The sequence below is a fragment of the Ranitomeya variabilis genome, chromosome 3 (genome assembly GCF_051348905.1).
Source record: "Ranitomeya variabilis isolate aRanVar5 chromosome 3, aRanVar5.hap1, whole genome shotgun sequence".
In the NCBI taxonomy this organism is placed as follows: domain Eukaryota; kingdom Metazoa; phylum Chordata; class Amphibia; order Anura; family Dendrobatidae; genus Ranitomeya; species Ranitomeya variabilis.
Genome location: NC_135234.1, coordinates 23,320,915 through 23,346,472, shown reverse-complemented (window position 1 = coordinate 23,346,472; position 25,558 = coordinate 23,320,915). Strand labels below are relative to the sequence as shown.

Here is a 25,558-nt window from a genome sequence, read left to right as displayed (position 1 = left end):
GATATTATAACACAAAGTATTCATCATATAATCAATAAACATGTATTTAAACAAGAAAAAGATTGATACAGCAGAAATATGTACATAAGAAGGCTGTGACTCAGGTAACACTTCCTGGCAGTAGCGGAGATAAAAAAATACTTTAATAAATAATTTATTTAATGAGGTGAATGTCACAGTCTAAAACAAACCTGAGAAACTAAGCAACATAATATGGTGATATGCTCAGGATAATCCAGGTAGCTACTCCTGGTCATTTTTAATATGGAACCTAAATGAGAGAGAATCGAGAAAACAAGTGAACATCCAGGTAATAGAAATTATACATAAATGGATAAAAACATGAACATAATGGCACAAGTCTTATATTACTTTATTAAACCAGAACTGATAGAGGTGAAGCATTATTGGGGAATACATTGTAGGCATCGAAGGCTTGACAAAGCCTCCGTGGAGTTGAAACTTTGCCATTGCACAAATGGATGGATTCCAAGTTTATATGCACGTTTGCTACCTTTTTTTGGCTTTTCTATGGTATGGATATCGGGCCGTAACCGGTGGGCTGACAGTTTAATTTTTGATCAGAATGTCATCAGAGTTTAAGTTTTTTATGGATGAGAAGAAAAAAAAACTGATTCTCAAATCTTTTCTTATCAGTCGGTGAAAAACTGACAGTACACAGATGGCATCCGAGTGCTGTCTAATATCATGGACCCATAAATTCGCATTGTCAAAGTTTCCGAGCTTCGGTGGTGACCACAAAAAGTAGGCGGACATGTGAACTACCCCATAGACTATAATGGGTACGAGCTCCATCCATGAAAAACACAGAGAGAACTCGTACGAGAAAATCTGACGTCTGAACGGGTCTTTAGACAAAGTATTTCTTGCATTTCATCCTCAGCATAAACGGACGTTATACGCGTAGCTCCTTTCGACTGACGCTGCGGATATATTTCGTAACGTGTCGATGACATTTCTTGAAATCTCCCGTAATGTAAAAGGCAGTGAATTTTCTCCGCGCAAACACACGGCTTTCGCACAGCTTTACGAACACGGTGATACCAATTATGAGTAATTTTTTTCTTTTTCATTCACAATTAAGCACGACAACCATGGTGACAAGCACGGGGCCGGACTGGGAACCAGATTTTTGGTGGGTTTCCATGGCAACATGGATAGTGCATTGACTATGCCAGCTTTGTAATAGGGTTAGGACTGGGCTAAAGGACCTGCCGTGACATCACTGTCACATGACCACAATCCGCAAGGTCCTGAAAGGAGGACTCTGAAAGCCACAAGTGACCACAAGGCAGGTAAGAATGGAGGCCGAGGGCTTAGCTCGGCTCCCACCGTCACATGTGCCCCCACCGGTCTGAGAGGGAAGGGGGAACGTGCTGCTCTCTGTGGGGAAGGGACTGAATGCTGCAGCCGGAGGGGGAAGGAGCACAATGCAGCTGCTGCTGTAATGGAGGGAGGGAAGGGGGGAGGTGATGCTGCTGCCAGTGGTGCTGTGGGAGAGCACAGGCCGGGCCACAGTCACAGCCCCGCGTTCCCTCGTGCGGTTTGTACCGGACTCTCCACTCAGGCCTCATTTATCAGAACCGACTTATAGTAAAACTGTCTTTGTTGCCCATAGCGACCAATCAGAACTCAGCCTTCAGCTTAACAAAGCAACCAATGAGAGCTCAGCCTTCAGCTTAACAAAGCAACCAATGAGAGAGCAGCTTTCATTTTACCTCAGCAGTGTAAGATATGACTGAGGTGATTTCTCTCTGGACGACTTGAGTCCAATATGGTGAATAGGGACGATGTCCTCTCCCCTCTGTATCAGTCTGTCATTGTTTACTGTAAATGATATCTATAACTCTGTATGTAACCCCTTCTCATGTACAGCAACATGGAATTAATGGTGCTATATAAATAATAATAATAATAGCCGATGTGCACACAGGATCATTCACAGAAGCACACCTCTGCTCTGCGGGGCAATTTCCAATATTTTATTTTTACACCTATTGTTAGTAAAGATGAGCGAATCTGCCCAAATTCAACTTCAGCAGATTCTCTTAAATTCATCCAGGAAAACGAATTGGCCCCAAATTTATTCAATGTGAACCGAGTCCGATTTTCGTGTACAAGTGCTATATATACATGGATTTTCACGGAGGGCACTTGTACCTATGGAAATCTATGGAGCCGTTCACATGATTTTTCACGGACCGAGCGGTCTTTTAAAAATTGTGAAGACCTGTCTTATTTTAATCTGAGTGTCGGATAAAAATCAACTAGGCATGTCTCCGGCTCTGTGGGAAAAAAAAAATCGGACCGCACTCTAGTGCCATCCAATTTTCACAGTCTGACAGAAACCAGACTGTTTTGCTTGTTTCTTCACTTATGAGAAGAATTGATGACGCTAGGACCACACTCCGAGAAAAATGGACCAATTATTTTGATCATACGTGACATCAGAGCACGAGAAAAACTGATTACACTCAGACCAAACTCTGATCAAAGTCCGATGAAGATAATTGGTCCCTTTTTCTCGTACGTATTATCAGATGATTATAAACTTAGGGAAAAAACGTAATTCGCGTGTTTTCCCGGGCCGGCACTTACCGTTCCCTCCAGTCTGCTCATCTCTTCATCTTTGGTGCTGGTTAGGCCTCGTGACGTCGTAGGTAGACGCACATCATGACCAAGAGAGGTCTAGACAATGCTTCACACGATGTTACGTAGCCTAGTTAGTGCCGGCAGTGGCATAAATGCTGGAAAAGAAAACCTAACTGAAGGTAATGATGGTCGATGAGAGGGGGGAGTACAATTTATTTTATTTATGCCCCTTCCCATCCTTTACAATCAGGCAAATTGGTGAATCCAGCAAAAGTAATCACTAAAATATCATAATTTTGGTGTGTGAAATTTGGGACAAACTCGATTAATGTTGAATTGATTCAACAATATGTAATTTAAGGGGTGGTCCACTACTTGAACAACACCTTATTTCTTAAAGTCTATTATATATATATATATATATATACACTCACTGGCCACTTTATTAGGTACACCTGTCCAACTTCTTGTTAACACTTAATTTCTAATCAGCCAATCACATGGCGGCAACTCAGTGCATTTAGGCATGTAGACATGGTCAAGACAATCTCCTGCAGTTCAAACCGAGCATCAGTATGGGGAAGAAAGGTGATTTGAGTGCCTTTGAACGTGGCATGGTTGTTGGTGCCAGAAGGGCTGGTCTGAGTATTTCAGAAACTGCTGATCTACTGGGATTTTCACGCACAACCATCTCTAGGGTTTACAGAGAATGGTCCGAAAAAGAAAAAAAATCCAGTGAGCGGCAGTTCTGTGGGCGGAAATGCCTTGTTGATGCCAGAGGTCAGAGGAGAATGGGCAGACTGGTTCGAGCTGATAGAAAGGCAACAGTGACTCAAATCGCCACCCGTTACAACCAAGGTAGGCCTAAGAGCATCTCTGAACGCACAGTGCGTCGAACTTTGAGGCAGATGGGCTACAGCAGCAGAAGACCACACCGGGTACCACTCCTTTCAGCTAAGAACAGGAAACTGAGGCTACAATTTGCACAAGCTCATCGAAATTGGACAGTAGAAGATTGGAAAAACGTTGCTTGGTCTGATGAGTCTCGATTTCTGCTGCGACATTCGGATGGTAGGGTCAGAATTTGGCGTAAACAACATGAAATCTTTGGGATGTGGTGGAACGGGAGATTCGCATCAGGGATGTGCAGCCGACAAATCTGCGGCAACTGTGTGATGCCATCATGTCAATATGGACCAAAATCTCTGAGGAATGCTTCCAGCACCTTGTTGAATCTATGCCACGAAGAATTGAGGCAGTTCTGAAGGCAAAAGGGGTCCAACCCGTTACTAGCATGGTGTACCTAATAAAGTGGCCAGTGAGTGTATATATATATATATTCTTCCGTGTAGCTTCACAGCTTATCGTGAGACAGAGCCCGGATAAACTGCATCAGACCTTGCAACTGTGTGAACATAATGTGTTTTCTGGGCCCCTGGATCTTTTTAATTCACAAAGAGCAAGTAGCGATCTTGGAAATGTTGAGGAACATGGACACAGCATTTAAGAGCCTTTATTTTTTATTTGGGAGGGGGGGGGGGCAGTTTTCAACCTTTGGGTATCTTCATTTCTTATAAGCAAGCAGAGTGTTGGAGATCGGCCTCGGCAATTTTTGTGCACATGTTGTGGATTTTTCCGCAAAAAAAGCATGCGGGAAAATACGCAGCATGTTCATTAATTTTGCGGATTTTTGCCGATTTCCCACTATGTTTATTGAATTGTGAAGCTCTGGAAAAAAACACAAAAAATCTGCACAATAAACAGCGACAAAAGCGCGAGTAAAACGCATGCGGATTTTATGCGGAAAATGTCCGGTTTTGCTCAGGAAATTTCCGCATAAAATCCTGACGTGTGCACATAGCCTAAAGCTTTATAAATTTGTTTTTGACATGATAATATTGACCCATGGAATAAAGCTTACTGTACAGTAAAGCCAAAACAGAAAACACCAAATATTGCAAAATTTCATTATTTTTAGAACATTCTATCCCCCTCAAAAATACATTAAAAAAACAAACAAACAAACAAATAATAGATGGACCTCAGATTCATGCCATTTAAAATTGCAACTTATCAGGCAAAGAAAGAGCTGAGTGGGGCAGTCATGAAGTGCAGGCCGGTGGGATAACTTTCTAGATGTACTTTTTTGTGTGTGTTATTTCCCCCCCACACTGCACTGTTAGCTGAGGGAGTGACATTACCATCTGAATGAATAAATTTCTGTAGCTGCCATTGGGAGGTTAAAGTCAGGCTGAGGAGCTCTTACTATTGCTTTTGAGACAATCTCTGGGAATTTGGTAGAATATACACCACAAGTCACAGCTTTATTTACACATTGCGGTGAGAGATTTTTATTTTGCTTATTTTTACATTTTTTCATTCTTGAGTTTGTCTCACTAGCAACATGTTTAAGGAATTTTTTTAGCAGTAGAGAAGGACAATATCAGATTGTATGGGCTGAGCTGTGGTGAGAAGCCTTTTGTTCTCAAAATGGTGTCACGCTGTGATGGTCTTCAGTAAAGAAGGAGGGCCTCAAACTGTCCCTGGAACTGTGACCCTAACTATCCCTGTCCCAGGAGTACTCTTGAAGGTAGAGGGGCCGAGTGTCCGACCTTACTATGATAATGTTAGACCCTGATCTGTTCCCTACCCATCCCAATGGGCATGGGACAAAAATGTAAAGTAAAAATTACACAAAGACAAAAGGGATAACAAAAAAGCTCTATCATACAAAAGCACTAACCAACAATAGGGATGAGGATAGAGACAGGGAGGGATAAACTAAATGGGAACAGGGTCAATGAGATAGACATGCAATACAGCAAACTACAGAACACTTCTTCAAGAACTCTACTCTAACCACCTAGCTTTAGCACACAGCACAGGAAGATGAATCTTTGTCTGGGACAAGAAGGTCTGACCAGTTTTTATAGGAAGAGGTAATGACCAAATCAGAAGCAGCTCAAATGGAGCTGCAAGTTTCTGACAAGCATAGAAAGGGTTGTTAACCTCTTCAACACCAGAGGAATCTAAATCCATAGACACAAGTCACACCATCTCTAAAGAAGACCTGCGATACATTATATGGATAATAAAGAACACAATAGGCTTCTCATTTCCTGCAGTGCAGCCTGTTCAACGTGATATCATCCTCCTCTACTATTATTCATATGTACGATGTATTTGTTCTCCAGCCAGCAGCAGCACTTACACGTTCCTACAGGGGTTGTGCCTACACACAACACCACCAGGTGAGCGCATACCCCCGCCTTTCACGAACCTTACCAGGCATTACTGCATTATGTGTGTGCACTGTTGACCCCTAAACAGTTCTTTTAACCCCTTCACGACATGCCCCGTACTAGTACGGCGCATATCGTGTCTCCCCCTTTGATGTGGGCTCCGGAGGTGAGCCCACATCAAAGTCGCGACATGTCAGCTGTTTTGAACAGCTGACATGTGCGCGCAATAGCGGCAGGTAGAATCGCGATCCACCAGCCGCTATTTACCAGTTAAATGCCGCTGTCAAATGCTGACAGCGGCATTTCACTACCGCTTCCGGCCGTGCGGCCGGAAATGTGCGTCACATGATCGGGGGTCAGCGATGCATCAGGATAGCAACCATTGATGGCCTTGAGACCTATATGGTTACTGATGTCGGCTTGCTGTGAGCGCCACCCTGTGGTCTGCGCTCATAGCAAGCCTGCAATTCAGCTACATAGGAGTAGTGTTGAGCATTCCGATACCGCAAGTATCGGGTATAGGCCGATACTTGCAGTATCGGAATTCCGATAACGAGTTCCGATACTTTTGTGGTATCGGGAATTGGTATCGGGATCCATATTAATGTAAAAAATAAAGAATTAAAATAATAAATATGGATATACTCACCCTCTGACGCGCCCTTGTTCTAACCGCTGTTAACCGCGGGGGGCGCACAGGGGGTGGGGGGGCGGCGGACACATAGATCTTTATTTTAAACACTATTATTCATATCTTCTCTGCAGCAAACGCTGCTGCAGGGAACATATGAATCGCGGATTCAGCACCAGTGGGGGGGACAGCGCTTACTGTAGCGCTGTCCCCTGCACGCACACGGACTGCAAACAGAGAACGTCCGTGTGCGGTCCGTGTTTTACACGGACCCATTGACTCTATTGGGTCCGTGTAATCCGTGCGCCCCCACGAACACTGACATGTCTCCGTGTTTGTAACACGGAGACACGGTCCGCAAAAAATTGATTTTTATGGGAGTACGTGTGTCAGTGGCTCCTGTACGTGAGGAAACTGACATCACACGTACCGGAATCACTGATGTGTGAAACCGGCCTAACAGCGGTTAGAACCAGGGCACGTCAGAGGGTGAGTATATCCATATTTATTTTAATTCTTTATTTTTTACATGAATATGGATCCCAGGGCCTGAAGGAGAGTTTCCTCTCCTTCAGACCCTGGGAACCATCAAGGGATACCTTCCGATACTTGAGTCCCATTGACTTATATTGGTATCGGTATCGGCGATATCCGATATTTTTCGAGTATCGGCCGATACTATCCGATACCGATACTTTCAAGTATCGGAAGGTATCACTCAACACTACATAGGAGTGATCTAATGATCGCTCCCATGTAGTTGAGCCGATCCAGTTGTGCCAGCTTCTAGCCTCCCATGGAGACTATTGAAGCATGGCAAAAGTTTAAAAAAAAGTTTTAAAAAATATGAAAAAAATTAAAAAAATATAAACGTTTAAATCACCCCCCTTTCGCTCCATCTAAAATAAAACAATTAAAAAAAAAAATCAAATCTACACATATTTGGTATCGCCGCGTTCAGAATCGCCCGATCTATCAATAAAAAAAAGGATTAACCTGATCGCTAAACAGTGCAGTGAGAAAAAAATTTGAAACGCCAGAATTACGTTTATTTGGTCGCCGCGACATTGCATTAAAATGAAATAACGGGCGATCAAAAGAACGTATCTGTACAAAAATGGTATCATTAAAAACGTCAGCTCGGCACGCAAAAAATAAGCCCTCACCCTACCCCAGATCACGAAAAATGGAGACGCTACGAGTATTGGAAAATGGCGTGATTTTTTTTTTTAGCAAAGTTTTTAATTTTTTTTCACCACTTAGATAAAAAATAACCTAGACATATTTGGTGTATATGAACTCGTAATGACCTGGAGAATCATAATGGCAGGTCAGTTTTAGCATTTAGTGAACCTAGCAAAAAAGCCAAACAAAAAACAAGTGTGGGACTGCACTTTTTTTGCAATTTTACCGCACTTGGAATTTTTTTCCCGTTTTCTAGTACAAGACATGGTAAAACCAATGGTGTCGTTCAAAAGTACAACTTCTCCCGCAAAAAATAAGCCCTCACACGACCATATTGACGGAAAAATAAAAAAGTTATGGCTCTGGGAAGGAGGGGAGCGAAAAACGAAAACGCAAAACCGAAAAAGGGCCGCGATGGGAAGGGGTTAAGGAATTTTTTAGGAGATTGCATTCCTCTTTAATACTAGGAAAAACGTACTAATATAGTAAACATTTCATATGGATTTCATGCGGAGAGTCAATGGAAGCTGTCATGTGTGAGCACACCCCAACTACACTATTCAACAGCAGCAGATGACAGCTGCATCTAAGTGGTTAACGGCATCAGGCAGAGTGCAGCCCCAGTTTCCTGCAGTTAGACACAGAAACCTGCTATTTAAAGGAGTTGTCCACTATTTGGACAACCCCTTTTATTCCCCATATTTGGCCCTGTTAAAATAAAAAGGCTTATAGTAACCACTTATGCTTGTGCCTTTCCAGCGGTGTTGACACTCGCTCTCACGGGGCTCACGTAAGGCTGTTACATCACGTGAGCCCTGTGTCCAATCAGTGTGGGCTTCATAGTCCTCGCCTTCAGATATAAAAGTAATTAATAGTGATGAGGTGTTATCCGAGCATGCTCTTGTGCTAACCGAATTTGTTAGGAAATCAATGCATGTGTTGGGGCTGTCTAACAGCCACAAGACATGCAGCCGCGGGGACTTGAACTTATTGTTCGAGCACACCGAAGACATTCGGCTAGCACACGAGCATGCTCGAATAATACCTTATCCAAGCACATTTGCTCAACACTAGTAATTGAATGCACATGTGCGGACAGCTGCAGCGCTCCCTCTCTATTGATTGCTTATATGTCCGAAGGCGTGGACAGTGATGCCAGCTCTGATTGGGTGCAGGGGTCATGTGACGTAACAACCACACGTTGTTGAGTCCTGAGAGAAAGAGTACCGACACCGCTGGAATGGTGTCTGCACCGGAGGTGAGTATGTGTTTTTATTTTATGAGTAAAAGATAAATTTCATTACGACGAAGCACTGAAGTCTGATGAAATAGTCATAGTTGAAGATGTTTTACGTTACCCTATCCTGCGCTTCCTTTGGTTTCTTAGTAAAAGTCTTGCTGACAGATTCCCTTTAAAATGGAGAGTAATTTTTTCTCCTGTTTCCACGTTCTTACTTTCCTTGTAATAATATAAATCAATAAAAATATTTGAAAGCAAAGCTAAAATGGAGAGCCGTGTGTATGGTTGCATGTCTTGGTTGACCTGACTTCGGTATATAAAATGGTGTTTACAGTGATTCTTATACAAAGAGTTCCTTGAGAATCTCTAGTATCTTTTAGGCTATGTGCCCACGGTCAGGATTGTTCGCAGAATTTTCCTGAATAAAACCGGACTCCTTTTGCAGGAAATCCGCACGCGTTTTTTCGCGTTTTTAATCGCATTTTTTGCTCAGATTTTTTGTTTTTTTCCAGAGCATCCCAATACAATAAAATCCGCAGATTTTCTGCAAAATTAATGAGCATGCTTCGGAATGCATTCTAATAATGGGATGCTTAATGTGTTTTTTAAGCATTTTTGCTGTGGTAAACCGCCGCAAAAACGCTAAAAAAAGTGAAAAAATCTTGAACGTGGGCACATAGCCTCACAGGTGCTAAACAGGATTGTGAGCAGTATGCAGGCTTGGACTGGCCCACCAGAGAACAGGAGAATCCTCTGGTGGGTCAATGTGCAAGAGTAGGCCTCCACCCTCTTATATGAGCAGTACTTGGCACAATATACTTGAGTCACTGTATACAGACAAAGACGGCATCTTATTCATTTAACAATCTACCCCGTTCATTGTAATATAAATTTGTGATAGAGGATAATGTTACATTTGCAAAAAGTTGAGAACTGGGGCCCTGGAGTTGGTTACTGGTGGGCCCTTGGCACCCCAGTCTGACACTGGCAGTATGTCTGTACCCTGCATTTACAATGTATGGATGATGGGCGCTGCGCAGGGGCGTAACTACCGCGGTTGCAGCGGTCGCCATTGCGACCGGGCCCCGCAGGTCAGGGGCCCGGGGCCGGCAGGTCAGAGCAGGGCCGTACTGGCCATCGGGCACTTCTGGCAAATGCCAGAAGAGCCGGTGCCAGTAGTGGGCCGCTGCACTGTTCCTCCCCCTCCCCCCGCCAGTGCCGCCGCCGCATTTAACTATACCGGCGTCTATGACACCGGTACAGTTCAATGCAATTATGGAGGAGAGAGCGTCACCTGACGCTCCCTCTCCCATCATTCCCCGCTCTGCCTCTGACAGTATACTGCGGGTGCGCGATGACGTCATATCATCGCGCACCTGCTGCTTTTCTTTTTAACTGGACTGTGAGGCCATTATCGGGGGGGGGGGGAGATGAGATGCGGGCTGTGCTCTATATACCACTGTGCGGGCTGTGCTGTATATATCCCTGTGCAGGCTGTGCTGGATATACCACTGTGCGGGCTGTGCTGTATATATCCCTGTGCGGGCTGTGCTGTGTATACCACTGTGCGGGCTCTGCTGTATATACCACTGTGCGGGCTGTGCTCTATATACCCCTGTGCGGGCTGTGCTGTATATATCCCTGTGCGGGCTGTGCTGTATATATCCCTGTGCGGGCTGTGCTGTATATATCCCTGTGCGGGCTGTGCTGTATATACCCCTGTGCGGGCTGTGCTGTATATACCCCTGTGCGGGCTGTTGTTGTGAATTCCGTTCTCGAACTCCCTCCTGTGGTCATGAATGGTACTTCGGCGAGTTCTGTCCGTGGACTCCCTCTGGTGGCTGTGAGTGGAGCTGCTGGTTCTGAGACTCCTTCCTCAGCTGCCCTCGTTTATGGCTAGGCTGGCTTCTCTATTTAACTCCACTCAGATCGTTACTTCATGCCAGCTGTCAATGTCTTAGTACTGGTTCAGATCTCTCCTGGATCTTTCTGATGACCTGTCTACTCCAGCAGAAGCTAAGTCCCTGCTAGTTAATTTGTTGTTCATTGTTTTCTTGTCCAGCTTGCTATCATGATATTGCCTTGCTAGCTGGAAGCTCTGGGATGCAGAGTGGCACCTCCGCACCGTGAGTCGGTGGGGGGTCTTTTTGCACACTCTGCGTGGTATTTTTTAGATTTTTGTGCTGACCGCAAAGATACCTTTTCTATCCTCTGTCTGTTTAGTGAAGTCTGGCCTCCTTTGCTGAAACCTGTTTCATTCCTGTCTGTGTTTGTGACTTCCATCTTAACTCACAGTCAATATTTGTGGGGGGCTGCCTTTGCCTTTGGGGAATTTCTCTGAGGCAATGTAAGGCTTTATTTCCTATCTTTAGGGGTAGTTAGCTCTTAGGCTGTGAAGAGGCGCCTAGGCAGAGTTAGGTACGCTCCACGGCTATTTCTAGTGTATGTGATAGGATTAGGGTTTGCGGTCAGCAGAGCTCCCACTTCCCAGAGCTTGTCCTGTTCTTCAGCTTAACCATCAGGTCATTCCGGGTGCTCCTAACCACCAGGTCCATAACAGGCTGTGCTGTATATATCCCTGTGCGGGCTCTGCTGTATATACCCCTGTGCGGGCTGTGCTGTATATACCCCTGTGCGGGCTGTGCTGTCTATACCACTGTGCGGGCTGTGCTGTATATACCCCTGTGCGGGCTGTGCTGTATATACCCCTGTGCGGGCTGTGCTGTATATACCCCTGTGCGGGCTGTGCTGTATATACCCCTGTGCGGGCTGTGCTGTATATACCCCTGTGCGGGCTGTGCTGTATATACTCCTGTGCGGGCTGTGCTGTATATACCCCTGTGCGGGCTGTGCTGTATATACTCCTGTGCGGGCTGTGCTGTATATACCCCTGTGCGGGCTGTGCTGTATATACCCCTGTGCGGGCTGTGCTGTATATACCCCTGTGCGGGCTGTGCTGTATATACCCCTGTGCGGGCTGTGCTGTATATATCCCTGTGCGGGCTGTGCTGGATATACCACTGTGCGGGCTGTGCTGTATATATCCCTGTGCGGGCTGTGCTGGATATACCACTGTGCGGGCTGTGCTGTATATATCCCTGTGCGGGCTGTGCTGGATATACCACTGTGCGGACCCTGCTGTATATATCCCTGTGCGGGCTGTGCTGGATATACCACTGTGCGGGCTGTGCTGGATATACCACTGTGCGGGCTGTGCTGGCACCCAACACCATGTTGCAGTGCAGGAGATTCCTGCAACAGTCCGAGGCGTATCTAGGGGAAGGTGGGGGGGTGGTGCCATGGTGGTGGTGGTGGGGTGCCGGGGTGGGGGGGGCCCCATTTGGAAGTTCGCACCGGGGCCCATAACTTTGTAGTTACGCCACTGGCGCCGCGGTCTTGTAAAATATGGAATCTGTAGAAATTGTCTTCTAATTTAGAATTTCATAGACAGGAGGTAAATGGTGGAAAGGGGCCTCCTGGTGGACACTTCAGTATTGGAGACAACTACAGGTCCTTCTCAAAAAATTAGCATATAGTGTTAAATTTCATTATTTACCATAATGTAATGATTACAATTAAACTTTCATATATTATAGATTCATTATCCACCAACTGAAATTTGTCAGGTCTTTTATTGTTTTAATACTGATGATTTTGGCCTACAACTCCTGATAACCCAAAAAACCTGTCTCAATAAATTAGCATATTTCAACCGTCCAATCAAATAAAAGTGTTTTTTAATAACAAACAAAAAAACCATCAAATAATAATGTTCAGTTATGCACTCAATACTTGGTCGGGAATCCTTTGGCAGAAATGACTGCTTCAATGCGGCGTGGCATGGAGGCAATCAGCCTGTGACACTGCTGAGATGTTATGGAGGCCCAGGATGCTTCAATAGCGGCCTTAAGCTCATCCAGAGTGTTGGGTCTTGCGTCTCTCAACTTTCTCTTCACAATATCCCACAGATTCTCTATGGGGTTCAGGTCAGGAGAGTTGGCAGGCCAATTGAGCACAGTAATACCATGGTCAGTAAACCATTTACCAGTGGTTTTGGCACTGTGAGCAGGTGCCAGGTCGTGCTGAAAAATGAAATCTTCATCTCCATAAAGCATTTGACCCTGCCCTTGATGAAACACAGTGGACCAACACCAGCAGCTGACATGGCACCCCACACCATCACTGACTGTGGGTACTTGACACTGGACTTCAGGCATTTTGGCATTTCCTTCTCCCCAGTCTTCCTCCAGACTCTGGCACCTTGATTTCCGAATGACATGCAAAATTTGCTTTCATCAGAAAAAAGTACTTGGGACCACTTAGCAACAGTCCAGTGCGGCTTCTCTGTAGCCCAGGTCAGGCGCTTCTGCCGCTGTTTATGGTTCAAAAGTGGCTTTACCTGGGGAATGCGGCACCTGTAGCCCATTTCCTGCACACGCCTGTGCACGGTGGCTCTGGATGTTTCCACACCAGACTCAGTCCACTGCTTCCTCAGGTTCCCCAAGGTCTGGAATCGGTCCTTCTCCACAATCTTCCTCAGGGTCCGGTCACCTCTTCTCGTTGTACAGCGTTTTCTGCCACATTGTTTCCTTCCAACAGACTTACCATTGAGGTGCCTTGATACAGCACTCTGGGAACAGCCTATTTGTTGAGAAATTTCTTTCTGGGTCTTACCCTCTTGCTTGAGGGTGTCAATGATGGCCTTCTTGACATCTGTCAGGTCGCTAGTCTTACCCATGATGGGGGTTTTGAGTAATGAACCAGGCAGGGAGTTTTTAAAAGCCTCAGGTGTCTTTTGCATGTGTTTAGAGTTAATTAGTTGATTCAGAAGATTAGGGTAATAGGTCGTTTAGAGAACCTTTTCTTGATATGCTAATTTATTGAGACAGGTTTTTTGGGTTATCAGGAGTTGTAGGCCAAAATCATCAGTATTAAAACAATAAAAGACCTGACAAATTTCAGTTGGTGGATAATGAATCTATAATATATGAAAGTTTAATTGTAATCATTACATTATGGTAAATAATGAAATTTAACACTATATGCTAATTTTTTGAGAAGGACCTGTACTTACTTTCTATGGAGAGATGGAACGTTATTTTGGTTAAGACTCATATGAGATGTTGAGTATCTCTAAATTCACTGTATTGCAGTGTCGCTAACGACTTCTATATATCATGATTTCATTAGCTGAAAATTGGACAAACCAGACAATTGAAATCTACTAACTTTCCATTATAATCTTCTCAGCACCCATCAGAGATGAACCAGTATATCTCGATCTTCGGTTTATCTACCTAGGCTATAGGGCATCTCCCCGATGATTTAGATCAAACTGTTCAGGCCTTGTTAGTTGTTCTATTTAATGCGGGAAACTGTAATATTCCTGCTGTGTGAATTTAACACCTAATGGAATCTATGATATGATGAATTGCTCTGATTCTGAAAGCCAAAGGAGGGCCAACACGCTACTAGATGGGTGTCACTAATAAAGTGGCTATTCAGTGTATAAAAGACACCTCCATACTCATGTTGTGAGTAATCTTTTATCCTTCTGAGTCACCCAGCCAGGGCAGTGGGGTACTCGGTACTGGGTCCGGTCTGCAAGGGGGGATGTCACGGTGGCTGCAACTCGGTCCGTGGCCCTGGGGCTCAATGTTAAAGAGGAACGGTCTTTAAAGGGGAAAATGTTTGAGTCTGTCGTGACGCCACCTGTGGTGTTTGGTCAGTAATGGGACTGACGCTGCGTTGAAGGGGTCCCCTGGGGGATGTTGTGGCAGCACAGGTGTTACACTTCCCACAGGTGAAGCGGGGTCCCCAGAGGTCCTATGGTGTGTGGCCAAGATGATGGTATGTGCTGATGAATAAATGGAGGAGACAAGTTGTAAGTCTTTACCTGGTTTACTGCAGTTGGCAGGCCACAGTCCAGGGTACTAGGCACGGGTGATGGTGGTCCGGCCGACTCAGAGGCAATGGAGGGTTCCCTTGTCCCAGTAGAGCCTTTCCATCTAGCGCTTGCTGTATGTGAAGTCCCTGCTGCCTGAAGCTTCCTGCAGAGTCCTCTCTTCCCCCTGTCCTAAGACAGGTACCTGTGCAGCGACCCAGAGTCCTGGTCGTTGCAGTATTGATGCTCTGCCGCTAAGGGGGGCTATGGTACGTCTGATGGCACTGAAGGAGTTCACCTGACCAGGTATCACAGACACCAATACATTTCATAGTCTGGCCTCCAGGGGGAGCAAAGGGCACTATGCATTAGGCCACTCCTCACAATCTGGTAAAACTGAGAGTTGGATAGAAAGTTAGGGAGAAGCTGACTGGGGATTGAACAGGCAACATCCTGTGGCAGAGGGTGTTGCGGGTGAGACTCAGGGGGGTATCTGCCAGAGGTGGGATCCTGGCAGGGACCTAGCGAACAAGAGAGAACGTTACGGGACCGCGCCTGCACTTCCTTGCGGCGGTACCCAAGAAAGGACAAGAAGCGAGGTGCATTGAGAAGAGTGAGAAACGAGATCAAAGCAACAAGTAGATAAGCCAGTAGGAGTAGTGCTGAAAGATCGAGCAACTTCCTACTGAGGCGCGTAGCCGGTGGCCAGAACGCCGAGGAAGTAATTGACTCCAAGTATTACTTCAAACAGAGGCAGGACAGTTGATTACAGGTTGGCTGTCTCACACATATCACCTATGAAGACATGGGGGGCAACTGTGGGAGAGGGGCGACTCTAGGGTCCCGGAAGAACTCCAGGCCTACTCGTCATACGGGTGTGTCCTAGCCAAATCATCTGGGGGACGAAGAAGAACATCAGGATCAGTTGTGAGGGAACATCAGAAACAGACACAACAGTTGTGGGGACTTTCCCGTGGTGCTCAGCAGGGGAAGACTGCAACATACAGGCACTAGTTGGTAGGCACCGATTTCTACCTGCAAAGGGAACTCTGGATGTGCCATTGGACCGGCCGGTCTCAGCGAGCTCGGTTAGCAGTGCTCTGGATTGAGGATCCTGAAGCCTTCAGTAAAGAGGTAAAGAGACTGCATCCCTGTGTCCTCGTTATTGATTGCGCCTTGCACCACATACCGAACTGTTATTTCTTTACTGGACGCCCCTTAGCAGGGTCACGGGCCGGGGTCCAGCCACCGTGATATCGACAGAGCCAGCAGAGAGAGAGAGACCCGGTACGGAGTACGCTGTGGCCCTGCGGCTGTGGGGGCGCTCCAACTGCATGACGGGCAGCTTGAGCCTTTTTACAGGGACTCTATCATGCCCCGGGCTCCTCAGGTGCTGCTGCGTCTCAGGTGTGGTGTGGCAATGGCAATGTCAGTTTGATCCTATGCCCTCCGGTTCTGCCAAGTGTCGTACAGTTCCACTAAGGCCTCGGGCTCCCGGTACCCGGCTTCTGTGCTATGGCTCTGAGGGTGCCCAGTCACAGTTCCCCTCTGAACCCTGTTCCTCTCCTTTGCTCCTTCCCTTCCGGCTACTCCACATCCAACCCTTTCAGGTTATCTGTCCTTTCGGAGGCTGCAGCTCCCTCGTGGCTGCCAGGCCTCTCACGTCTGCTCCATACGTCCTTCCACTTTAGTGTCTCTGAGCAACTCCCTAGCTCCTCCTCCAGGTCAGGATATATATAGCTCAGGGAAGCTCCCCTGAACCAGAGTCCTGAGCTCCCCCTCCTGGCCTGAATTCAGAATATGTTGCATGTGTGTGCCTTACCTGGTGAAGAGAACTTCATTGCCTCGGAGCATGACATTACCCTCCCCGAAGGAAAAGCAACATCACTGCCGCATCTGGTCACCTGGGGTGCTGCACTTCACTATTAGGGTGGTGTCACTAACATTCATGGAAAATGTTCTTTCAAATCTGATTTTACTTTCAGTCCTCCGTGTTTTTCAGCAGTTTTTTTTTTTTAGGTACGGGACACGCACAGCTTAAGTTTTATTTGAAAGACCATGCATTTTTCCACCAACGACTCGCCAATGATGGACAAGAACAGAAACCACACGGCGGCAGATATATTAGACCTCACCCTAGAGATAATCTACTTGATAACTGGAGAGGTGAGAGATCCACGTGGCATCACTATTAATAATAACAGAGGTCAATGACGTGAAAGGTGGAGGATTTATTAGAATGTATGTAGTGATCAGCATCTCGCCATACACAGGACTACACAGTAGTGAAAAAGTCGTCTCCCAACATGTCAGAAGGAGGGAACCAGACTGAGATCGACGTCACCGAGACGCCGCTTCCATCTCTGATACATGAGCAGAAGATTCTAGAACTTAACAACAAGATCAACGAGCTGCTGACTAGAGAGGTGAGGGCTGCCGGGAACGCTGGGACATCACACAACCCTAATTCCAAAAAAATGGGATGCTGTGTAAAATGTAAAGTAAACAAGAATGCATTGATTTGGAAATTTCTTATAGCCATATTTTATCCACGACTGAACATAGGACACAAAGCAGAAGGTTGACGTTGGACATTTTTCCACTTCATTTGATAAAAAATATACTCATTTAGGAATTGATGGCAACAGCACATCTCCAAAAAAGATGGGACTGGATTAAAAACTGACTGGAAAAGTAAGTGACAACAAAAAGAAAAATTTACCCTCCAGCGATTTTTCTTTTAAGTCACATGACTAACATGTGCAATCCCCTATAAAACCTTATATATTTTATTAAATACACTTAAAATGGACTCCCGTCCAGCGTATAACACAAAAAAACAGCACACTATAAGCAAATACTGATGTTACACCAGGAAATTACTAACTCACCCTATTAAGACACCTCATACGCCGTCTTACCGATCAGCTGAGGTTGACACTCTAAAACATTTGACAATGGCGCCCTCGCTCCTCAGGGGCTGTCCCCGGAATTCCTGGTATGCTCTAATTAAGGTATATAGAATACAAAAATAGTAAACACAATCCCAAATGGATTCAGATAGTCTCTACAGTGTGTGAATTAGAATTGATTAGATAAAAAAATATACTACATTACCCTATTTGGTGCCTCAAAATCTGACCTGTACCTAGCAGCAAAGGTTGGCACCAAAGTGGAATAATGCCCCTGCAAGGTAGAATTCAGATTTAGGTAGAGACTCAGTATCAGATGTACTAATAAGGCGAGTTAGTAATATCCTGGTATAACATCAGTATTTGTTTATTCTGTAGTGTGTTGTTTTTTGTTTGTTATATACTGGACGGAAGTCTATTTCAAGTGTATGTAATAAAATATATATGGTTTAAAAGGGATTTGCACATGTTAACCTATGTTTTTGAGACCTCTTTCCTTATCAGAAAATGAAATTGCTGTAAGTCACGACTGTCTATAAAAGGTGCTTGTTGGAGAGGCAGAGTCTTTTAAGCAAATATGGTCAGGTGTCACCAATCTGTGAACGACTGCATCTAAAAATTGTAAAACAATTTTAGAAAAAAGTTTAACATAATCCAATTTCAGAGAATGGAATCCACTGCACTCACCAGATATTAATTGTGTTTAATTTATTCACGAATAGCATTTACAGACGAATAGTATCCCAGAACAACCTACAGCTGAATCACGCATGAAAATGCTTTCTAAAGGCCTTGTGAGACCTGAGATCTATGGTTCTGCTTTGTATCACTGAGCCCACTGATAGTTCCCAACCCATCCAGAATTAAGGATCACTGCTTTTACCTTTTAAAGGGGTGCTTCCCTGAGTGGGATTTTTGCTTTTTGATAATGCTGGTGAACCTTTTCTTCCCATGTTACTAGTTCCTCAACGTAAAATTGTAAACACTTTAAATATCTCACTATCTACAGCACATAATATAATCATGGATTCAGAGATTCTGCAGAAATCCATGTGCACAAGGGACAAAACCAACTGTCAATATTGGAGCCCTCAGGCTGTACTGCAATAAAAACAGGCATAATTTGGTAGTTCAAGTCACTGTATGATGTCAGAAATACTTCCCAAATCATTGTTTTTGAACACAGTTCATCGGGCAATCCGCAAATGCAAGTTAAAGCTCTATCATGCAAAAAAGAAGCCGTATATCCACACAATCCAGAAACGCTGCCATCTTCTCAGGGCTAAAGTTAATTTATAATGGACTGAGAAAAAATCTAAAATTGTTCTGTGATTGGATGAATCAAAGCGTGAAATTCTTAATGGAAACTACAAACGCCGTGTTCTGTGGACTCAGGAGGAAAGGGACCATCCAGCTTGTTATCGAGGAGAGGGACCATCCAGCTTGTTATCGAGGAAAGGGACAAATCCAGCTTGTTATCGAGGAGAGGGACAAATCCAGCTTGTTATCGAGCAGAGGGACCATCCAGCTTGTTATCGAGGAGAGGGACAAATCCAGCTTGTTATCGACGAGAGGAACCATCCAGCTTGTTATCGACGAGAGGGACCATCCAGCTTGTTATCAGTGCACAGTTCTGAAGCCTGCATTTCTGATGCTTCTGGTGGTAGATACTACATCCATCACAACAGCATGACTTTACAGAGGGGGAGTTTGAGTGATGCAGTGTGGACCTTTCACCCAGAAATTGTCTCCTCACTACTCAAAAGTTTACAGACTTTTGTAAAAACAAGAGGGGATGCTGAGCAATGGTGGGCATGGTCCTGGCCTAACTTCTTTGAGAAGGTTTTTTTTTACTGTCAACAATTTCTAAATTATCTAATTTTTTTCAGATAAATTGGAAAAATGGCCAACGTTCAAATGATCTGGCTGTAAGGGATTTCCAAACCATTGCATTCTTGTTTTCTTTACAATTTACTCAGCATTCCGACTTTTGGGGACTTGGGGTTGTATTATGACAGAGGATGACGGTATCATTGTGTGTGTTAGGTTCCTTTAAGGTGTGAAGATGTCACGGTATATTTCTCCATGGAGGAGTGGGAGTATGTGGAAGGACACAAGGATCTGTATAAGGATGTCATGAATGACCAGCAGTCCCTCATATCCCTGATTAAAGAAGAGAGAACAGGTTTGTAGATCACTTATCATAATCAATCATCTGATCATCCTATATAACTGATGTATTCAATCACTCTGGGGGGTTTGTGTTTTAGAACCTATAGATGGATCAGCTATGAAGGATCCCACAGAGATCTGTCCCTATCCTATATTTTCAAATGATTTTCCAGAAAACATACAAATTGTCCAAGTGGATGATCAGGTAAGTTGAGAACAATGTCAATCAGCTGCTTCTGAGGTTAACGTAATACTGTCGCGTCTGAAAAGAGCCATTGACTCATGAATTAAGTTTTGTAAAACGTTAGTTAAGAGGAACATCAAAAACTATTGTGAGAAAAGCAATGAAGTTTATTTAGTTTTGCGAAGAGACTGTGGGCCCCCGATTCATCAAGACCGACGATTTCCTTGTCGAGAGGCCATGTTGGAGTCAGAAGCTCCTGATATATTTTATAAGACACACATCTGCTAATGAATCGGGAGTGTCTGATGAGTGGCATGCTCCTCATTTTTTTTTTCTCATTTCTTTTTTGTGTGATCCTTGCAGAAAAGTTATGGGGAAGCGACGAGTGGACTTGAGAAGCTCATCGCTTTGAAAGGTAAGAGCCTTTTAAAAATCTAATGTTGATGCTTTTTGTGATAAAGCTGAGGATTGGAAGACATTGGACCTTCCGCAGGACAACAATGAATAAAACATTTTATACCTGTAAATCCCTGCCTTTTCAGTCCAGTAGTGGATGATCTTAGTCAGTGATTGACATTTATCTAGGTAATTTGCTGAACAGGACCGCCCACTGGACTCTTAAGTATAGAAAAAATAGGCATTTAAATTAATAAAATGTGGATAACAATAATCTTAAACAGTTGAACAGAACTACAACTTAATTTTCATCCTAAATGTCTCTGTATTTAATGCCTTAATTTAATCTATTTTCTAATATACTTTAATTAAAAATTCTCTCTGTCCTTCCCTAACTACACTCTCTAACTGCTTTTTTGTGCAACTCTCTTTTTGATTGCGCTTCGTTTGAGAATCCCAGTGCATGCTGAGATACTCAAACAAATTGTTATCATGAATCATCAGTGAAGCTTGTTTTAGGGGCTGGGCTAGTCTCTGCTCTGTCTCTGTGCGATGTGTACAATGACAGTGCGCTCTTCCGTCGGCTCAGATCAGTAGCAACAAGTTGGTAACAGAACCCACTGTCAGCGTGTGTTGTAAAATAAATACCTGGTTTTCAGAGACCCTGCATGTGACATCACTTGTGGGGGTGGCGCTTGTGTCTCTGCACACCAGCTATTTTTACAACACACACTGACAGTACGCTCAGTTGCTGAAAAGTTACTACTGATGTGAACTGGCGAGAGAGTGCACTGTCATTTTGCATATCACACAGTGACAGAGCAGGGAGTAATCCAGCCCATAAAACGAGCGTCACTGATGATGCTTTGTTTCAGGGAGGGGACAATACCTGCGGCACTGACTTCCCCCTGATAACGCTTTGTTTTAGTATCCCAGTGGGATTTTCGAGTCATTAAAAAGGAAGTGCTAAAAAATAAGAAATGCAGTTTGATATTGTAGTTAGGGAAGGTGAGGGAATTTTTAATCAAAGTATATTAGAAAATAGATTTGATTATCGCATTAAATAAAGGTTTAGGATGAAAATTAAGTTGTATTTCGGACCTCCTGTTTAACATTAGCAATCAATGTCAGACAGCTTCTGCCAAAGCAAATAAAGCCATGAGATTCTCCAAAAGAAGCATGGCAAGATTCACTTTTTGTAGTTAAGAGACTATTACGTAATTTTATAAAGGTAGTTTAAGTAGAATACAAACTGTATGTGACAAGACAAAGGATTTACAGAGACATAGCTAGTGAGTTAAGTATTGAAGATAATGAAAAAATTTGAAGGAGCGGTATTAGGCCGGTTTCACACATCCAAGTATGGACCACAATAGTCAGACTGGCTGCAGCTCTTCATCAGTAGTATCCAGAACCCTTCTGCACACAGTATGATCAACCCCACAGTCCTCTACACCTTATGATATCCCAACACAGTTTAATGGCCAAACAGCCACCTACACAGTATGATGTTCTCCATCTTCCGGACACAGGCCCCCAACATAGTATGATGCCCTTCACAGTATTATGGCCATCAGAGTCCTCCATGTAGTGTGATAGCCCTCACAGACCTCCTGCACAGTACGATGACCCTCAGCCCTACCACATACATATTATGATGGTCTGCAGAAGCCCCCACGTACAGTATGACTCCTCCACAAGTACTGATTACTCTCCGATCTCTGCTGTGTTCTGGCTGAGGCTCCACATAGAAGGTACAATCTAGTGGCGTTGTTACACCTGCCACGCTAAGGTGCACAGTCTGAATGGTGGCACTGTGAGCCCACAGCTCCCTGTTCCACCATTGTTGAAATCCATATGCCAGGCAGGGGATCATCATTCCATTTAGCACCGGGCTCCCTCAGCTCATGAGCGGTGCACCACCGTCTCTAGCTCTTTGACGTTCCATGTCCATAGGCTGGACAGGAACAACCAAGGGACTTGATGTGGACCACGAGTCAGGTCTGACTTATATAGTAGCTCCTTTACCATGAAAAAGTTTTAGGCAGGTTTATGAAAAAATGCTGCAAAGTAAGAAGATTTCAAAAATAGAATTGTTAATAGTTTATATAGGTCAAATAGCAAAGTGAATAAACAAAAAAGAGAAATCTAATTAAAATTAATCACATCAAAATTTAATGTGTTTAAACCATCAACTCTTCTCAGTCACTTTTCACTTGCACACCATTTTTGAAGGAACTTGGCCAGGAGATTGTTCCAAACATCTTGGACAACTAACAACAAATCTTCTGTCGCTTGTGAAAATCCTTCCGCCTTTCATGTGATCCCAGACAGACTGGATGATATGAAATCAGGGTTCGGGAATGGTGCCCGTAGGCGCGTCATGTGTTCAACATACTGGCACGTTACAGAAAAACTAGAGTTCTGGATGTGTGTGTATGCTGGCAGCGTTGCTGTGGGTGTCTTCACCTTCAGAACGGTCCCATTCCACTCCTCGCTAGGTTCATTAGACTTCAAGACAAGGACATTCATAAAAAACAAAGCAATCTTTACTTGTCTACACACTTAAAGGGAACCTTTCCCAGGTTTGGCCGATATGAGACATGGCCACCATCTTTCAAGACTGATATAGACCATTCTATAACGCTGTATATCTTCCCCCAACTCGACCTGCAAGACAAGAAAAAGACTTATTATATTCACTTGCGGGGCGGTCCAGGCCCGAGGGGCGTCACTGGTCTTGGTCCGGTTCCCTTCTTCTTGCTTTGTGTGGATGACGTGAACCTACGTCATCCACACAGTCTCCACCGGCATCATGCTCCTGCGCAGACGTACTTCTCTGCCCTGACTAGGTGAAATAGCCTTAATTACGTCATTGTATTACCGTAATTAATAAAGATAAACTATTAACACTTTTATGTTTGAAACCTTCTAACTTTGCAGCATTTTTCCACAACTGCCTAAAACTTCTGCACAGTACTGTATCTCAAATATGTGGCACTAGTAGTTTTGGGACAGAGCAAATTTGCGTTTACTGTATTCTGACAGGACCTGACAGTATTCTCATATGTTGCTCACGGTAAGAGTTTATTACCTAGAAAATATTTTTAAAAAAAGAAACCACAATATTTTTCCCTCAAAAACTCTATTTGTTTTTTTTTTCAGATGAAGACTGGATCAAAGGCACCCAAGGACATTTTTTCTTATCTCCCTTCTATGAATTAGAATATTATAGGTCACTGATTAGCAAAAAAGGATTAGGGATTCTTAAAATTTTTGTATGCCCTGAATGCGGGAAACATTTTAAAAAGAAATCTCATCTTACCATGCACGAGAAAACTCATGGAACAGAAAAGCCGTTTGCATGCTCCGAATGTTCGAAATGTTTTAGGCAGAAATCAAGTCTTGTGGAGCATCGGAAAAAGCACACAGGAGAGAGGCCGGTTGCGTGCCCCGAATGCGGGAAATGTTTTTTTAGGAAATCACAGCTTGTCGGACATCAGAGAATGCACACTGGAGAAAAGCCATTTTCATGCCTGGAATGTGGGAAAGCTTTTAAAAGTAAAGGATATCTCATCGCCCATCAGAGAATTCACACAGGGGAGAGGCCATTCTCGTGTTCCGAATGCGGCAAGTGTTATAATCACAAATCGAGTCTCATGGAACATCTGACAACTCACACGGGAGAGAAGCCGTTTGCATGTACAGAATGCGAGAAATGTTTTAACCGTAAATCGAGTCTTGTGGATCATCTGAGAGTCCACACAGGGGAGAAGCCGTACTCGTGTAAAATATGTGGGAAAAGTTTTAGCCAGAAATCAGGTCTTATTGTACATCGAAAGACTCACATAATGCAAGATAAACCAATTTAATGTTCATATAGTACCAAATGTGGTTTTGTAGGAACGGTGGCAGGTGAAGATCACCAGTGTAGGACCTGAAAAAAATTGTGTAAAAGGTTTTTTCTGAGAGGTTCAAAATACAGTATATTATAGCTGTAGAAACATTACTAGTATAATAGCTTGATGTGTATTTTGTAGTGAGGTTGTTTTTGATTCAGATTTGGTGGCAAACTTCTGGTCAGTCAATATGTAGCAATTCTAAAAAAAAAAAAAATATATGGACAGTTCTAAGAGCACTGGTGAAAAAGTCCAGGCAACATAGGATAAGGTCAAATGTACAAATTATTATTAAAATTAGGCTACGTCACATATGGGACTGCCTGATATTGTATCATATACTGCACATGTGCAGTGTATAATAATAATGTAGCGAAATTGGTCCATGCCCAGTTGGCGGAAGGGAAAATTGGCATCTTTATTTCCAGGGGTAGGGTGGGATAACTTTGGAACGGAGAGGAAAACAAAAAGGTGGGTTACACAGCCGGGATCTGACTCAAACCGCAACGCTTGGAGTTAGATGATGCCGTCAATTTCTGACAACAGAGCGCTTGTTGCTCGCATGCACACCAGTTCCCACCGGCACCACTACTCAATCATGGGCTACTGATGAGTTGCTAAGGCTCCTGGCTTGACAGTCCTGTAGAGGTCAGTCACAGGCTTCATAGGAGACCTCCATTTTCACTATATACTGTAATATATACAGCGATCAGACGATCAAGGGGACTAAAAAGTAAGGTGATAAATAAAACATTAAAAAGTTCAAATCAATCAACTTTTTCCCCTTTGACACCTTTCCGACATGTGGCGTAATGGTATGACTTTGTCGGACTCCCCGTTTGGTGTAGGCTTCAGCATTTAGCCTGCATCTTTCCGGGCACATGACAGCTGCTCTATACAGCTGACATGTGCCCGCAACAGCCACGGGTGGAATCGCGATCCACCCGCGGCTGTTAAGTAGTTAAATGTAAATCTCTGACAGCGGCATTTAACTTGCTCTCACAGGAGGCGCGTCACTAATCCCGGCCATCAGTGACCCCGTCATATGATCGTGGGTCACAGATGGGTGGGCATGACAACCAGAGGTCTGCTGCAGACCTCTATGGTTGTCATTGCCAAATGAGTGCCACTTAGTGGTCGGCGCTCATTGCAAATGAGCATTTCTGCTACACACAGGTGATCAGGGGTGTGTAGCCCATG

General features: G+C 44.2%; 1 protein-coding gene across 1 annotated transcript; it reads left to right on the top strand.

Moving 5' to 3' along the window:
- The first annotated feature begins 1,219 nt into the window (after nucleotides 1-1,219).
- Nucleotides 1,220-25,558, top strand: LOC143815001 (uncharacterized). Its single transcript, XM_077293772.1, has 7 exons — nucleotides 1,220-1,316; nucleotides 16,815-16,961; nucleotides 17,069-17,221; nucleotides 19,754-19,892; nucleotides 19,978-20,084; nucleotides 20,427-20,478; nucleotides 23,625-25,558. Exons 2-7 carry the CDS (start codon nucleotides 16,854-16,856, stop codon nucleotides 24,329-24,331), a joined length of 1,266 nt encoding a protein of 421 aa, XP_077149887.1. The 5' UTR covers nucleotides 1,220-1,316; nucleotides 16,815-16,853; the 3' UTR covers nucleotides 24,332-25,558.

Excerpts from the sequence above, each read along its gene's own strand:
- LOC143815001 (XM_077293772.1), top strand. The coding sequence starts at position 16,854 with ATGCATTTTTCCACCAACGACTCGCCAATGATGGACAAGAACAGAAAC. Across the intron at positions 16,962-17,068 it reads TCTACTTGATAACTGGAGAG|GACTACACAGTAGTGAAAAA; the intron begins GTGAGAGATCCA and ends CGCCATACACAG. Across the intron at positions 20,479-23,624 it reads GAAGCTCATCGCTTTGAAAG|ATGAAGACTGGATCAAAGGC; the intron begins GTAAGAGCCTTT and ends TTTTTTTTTCAG.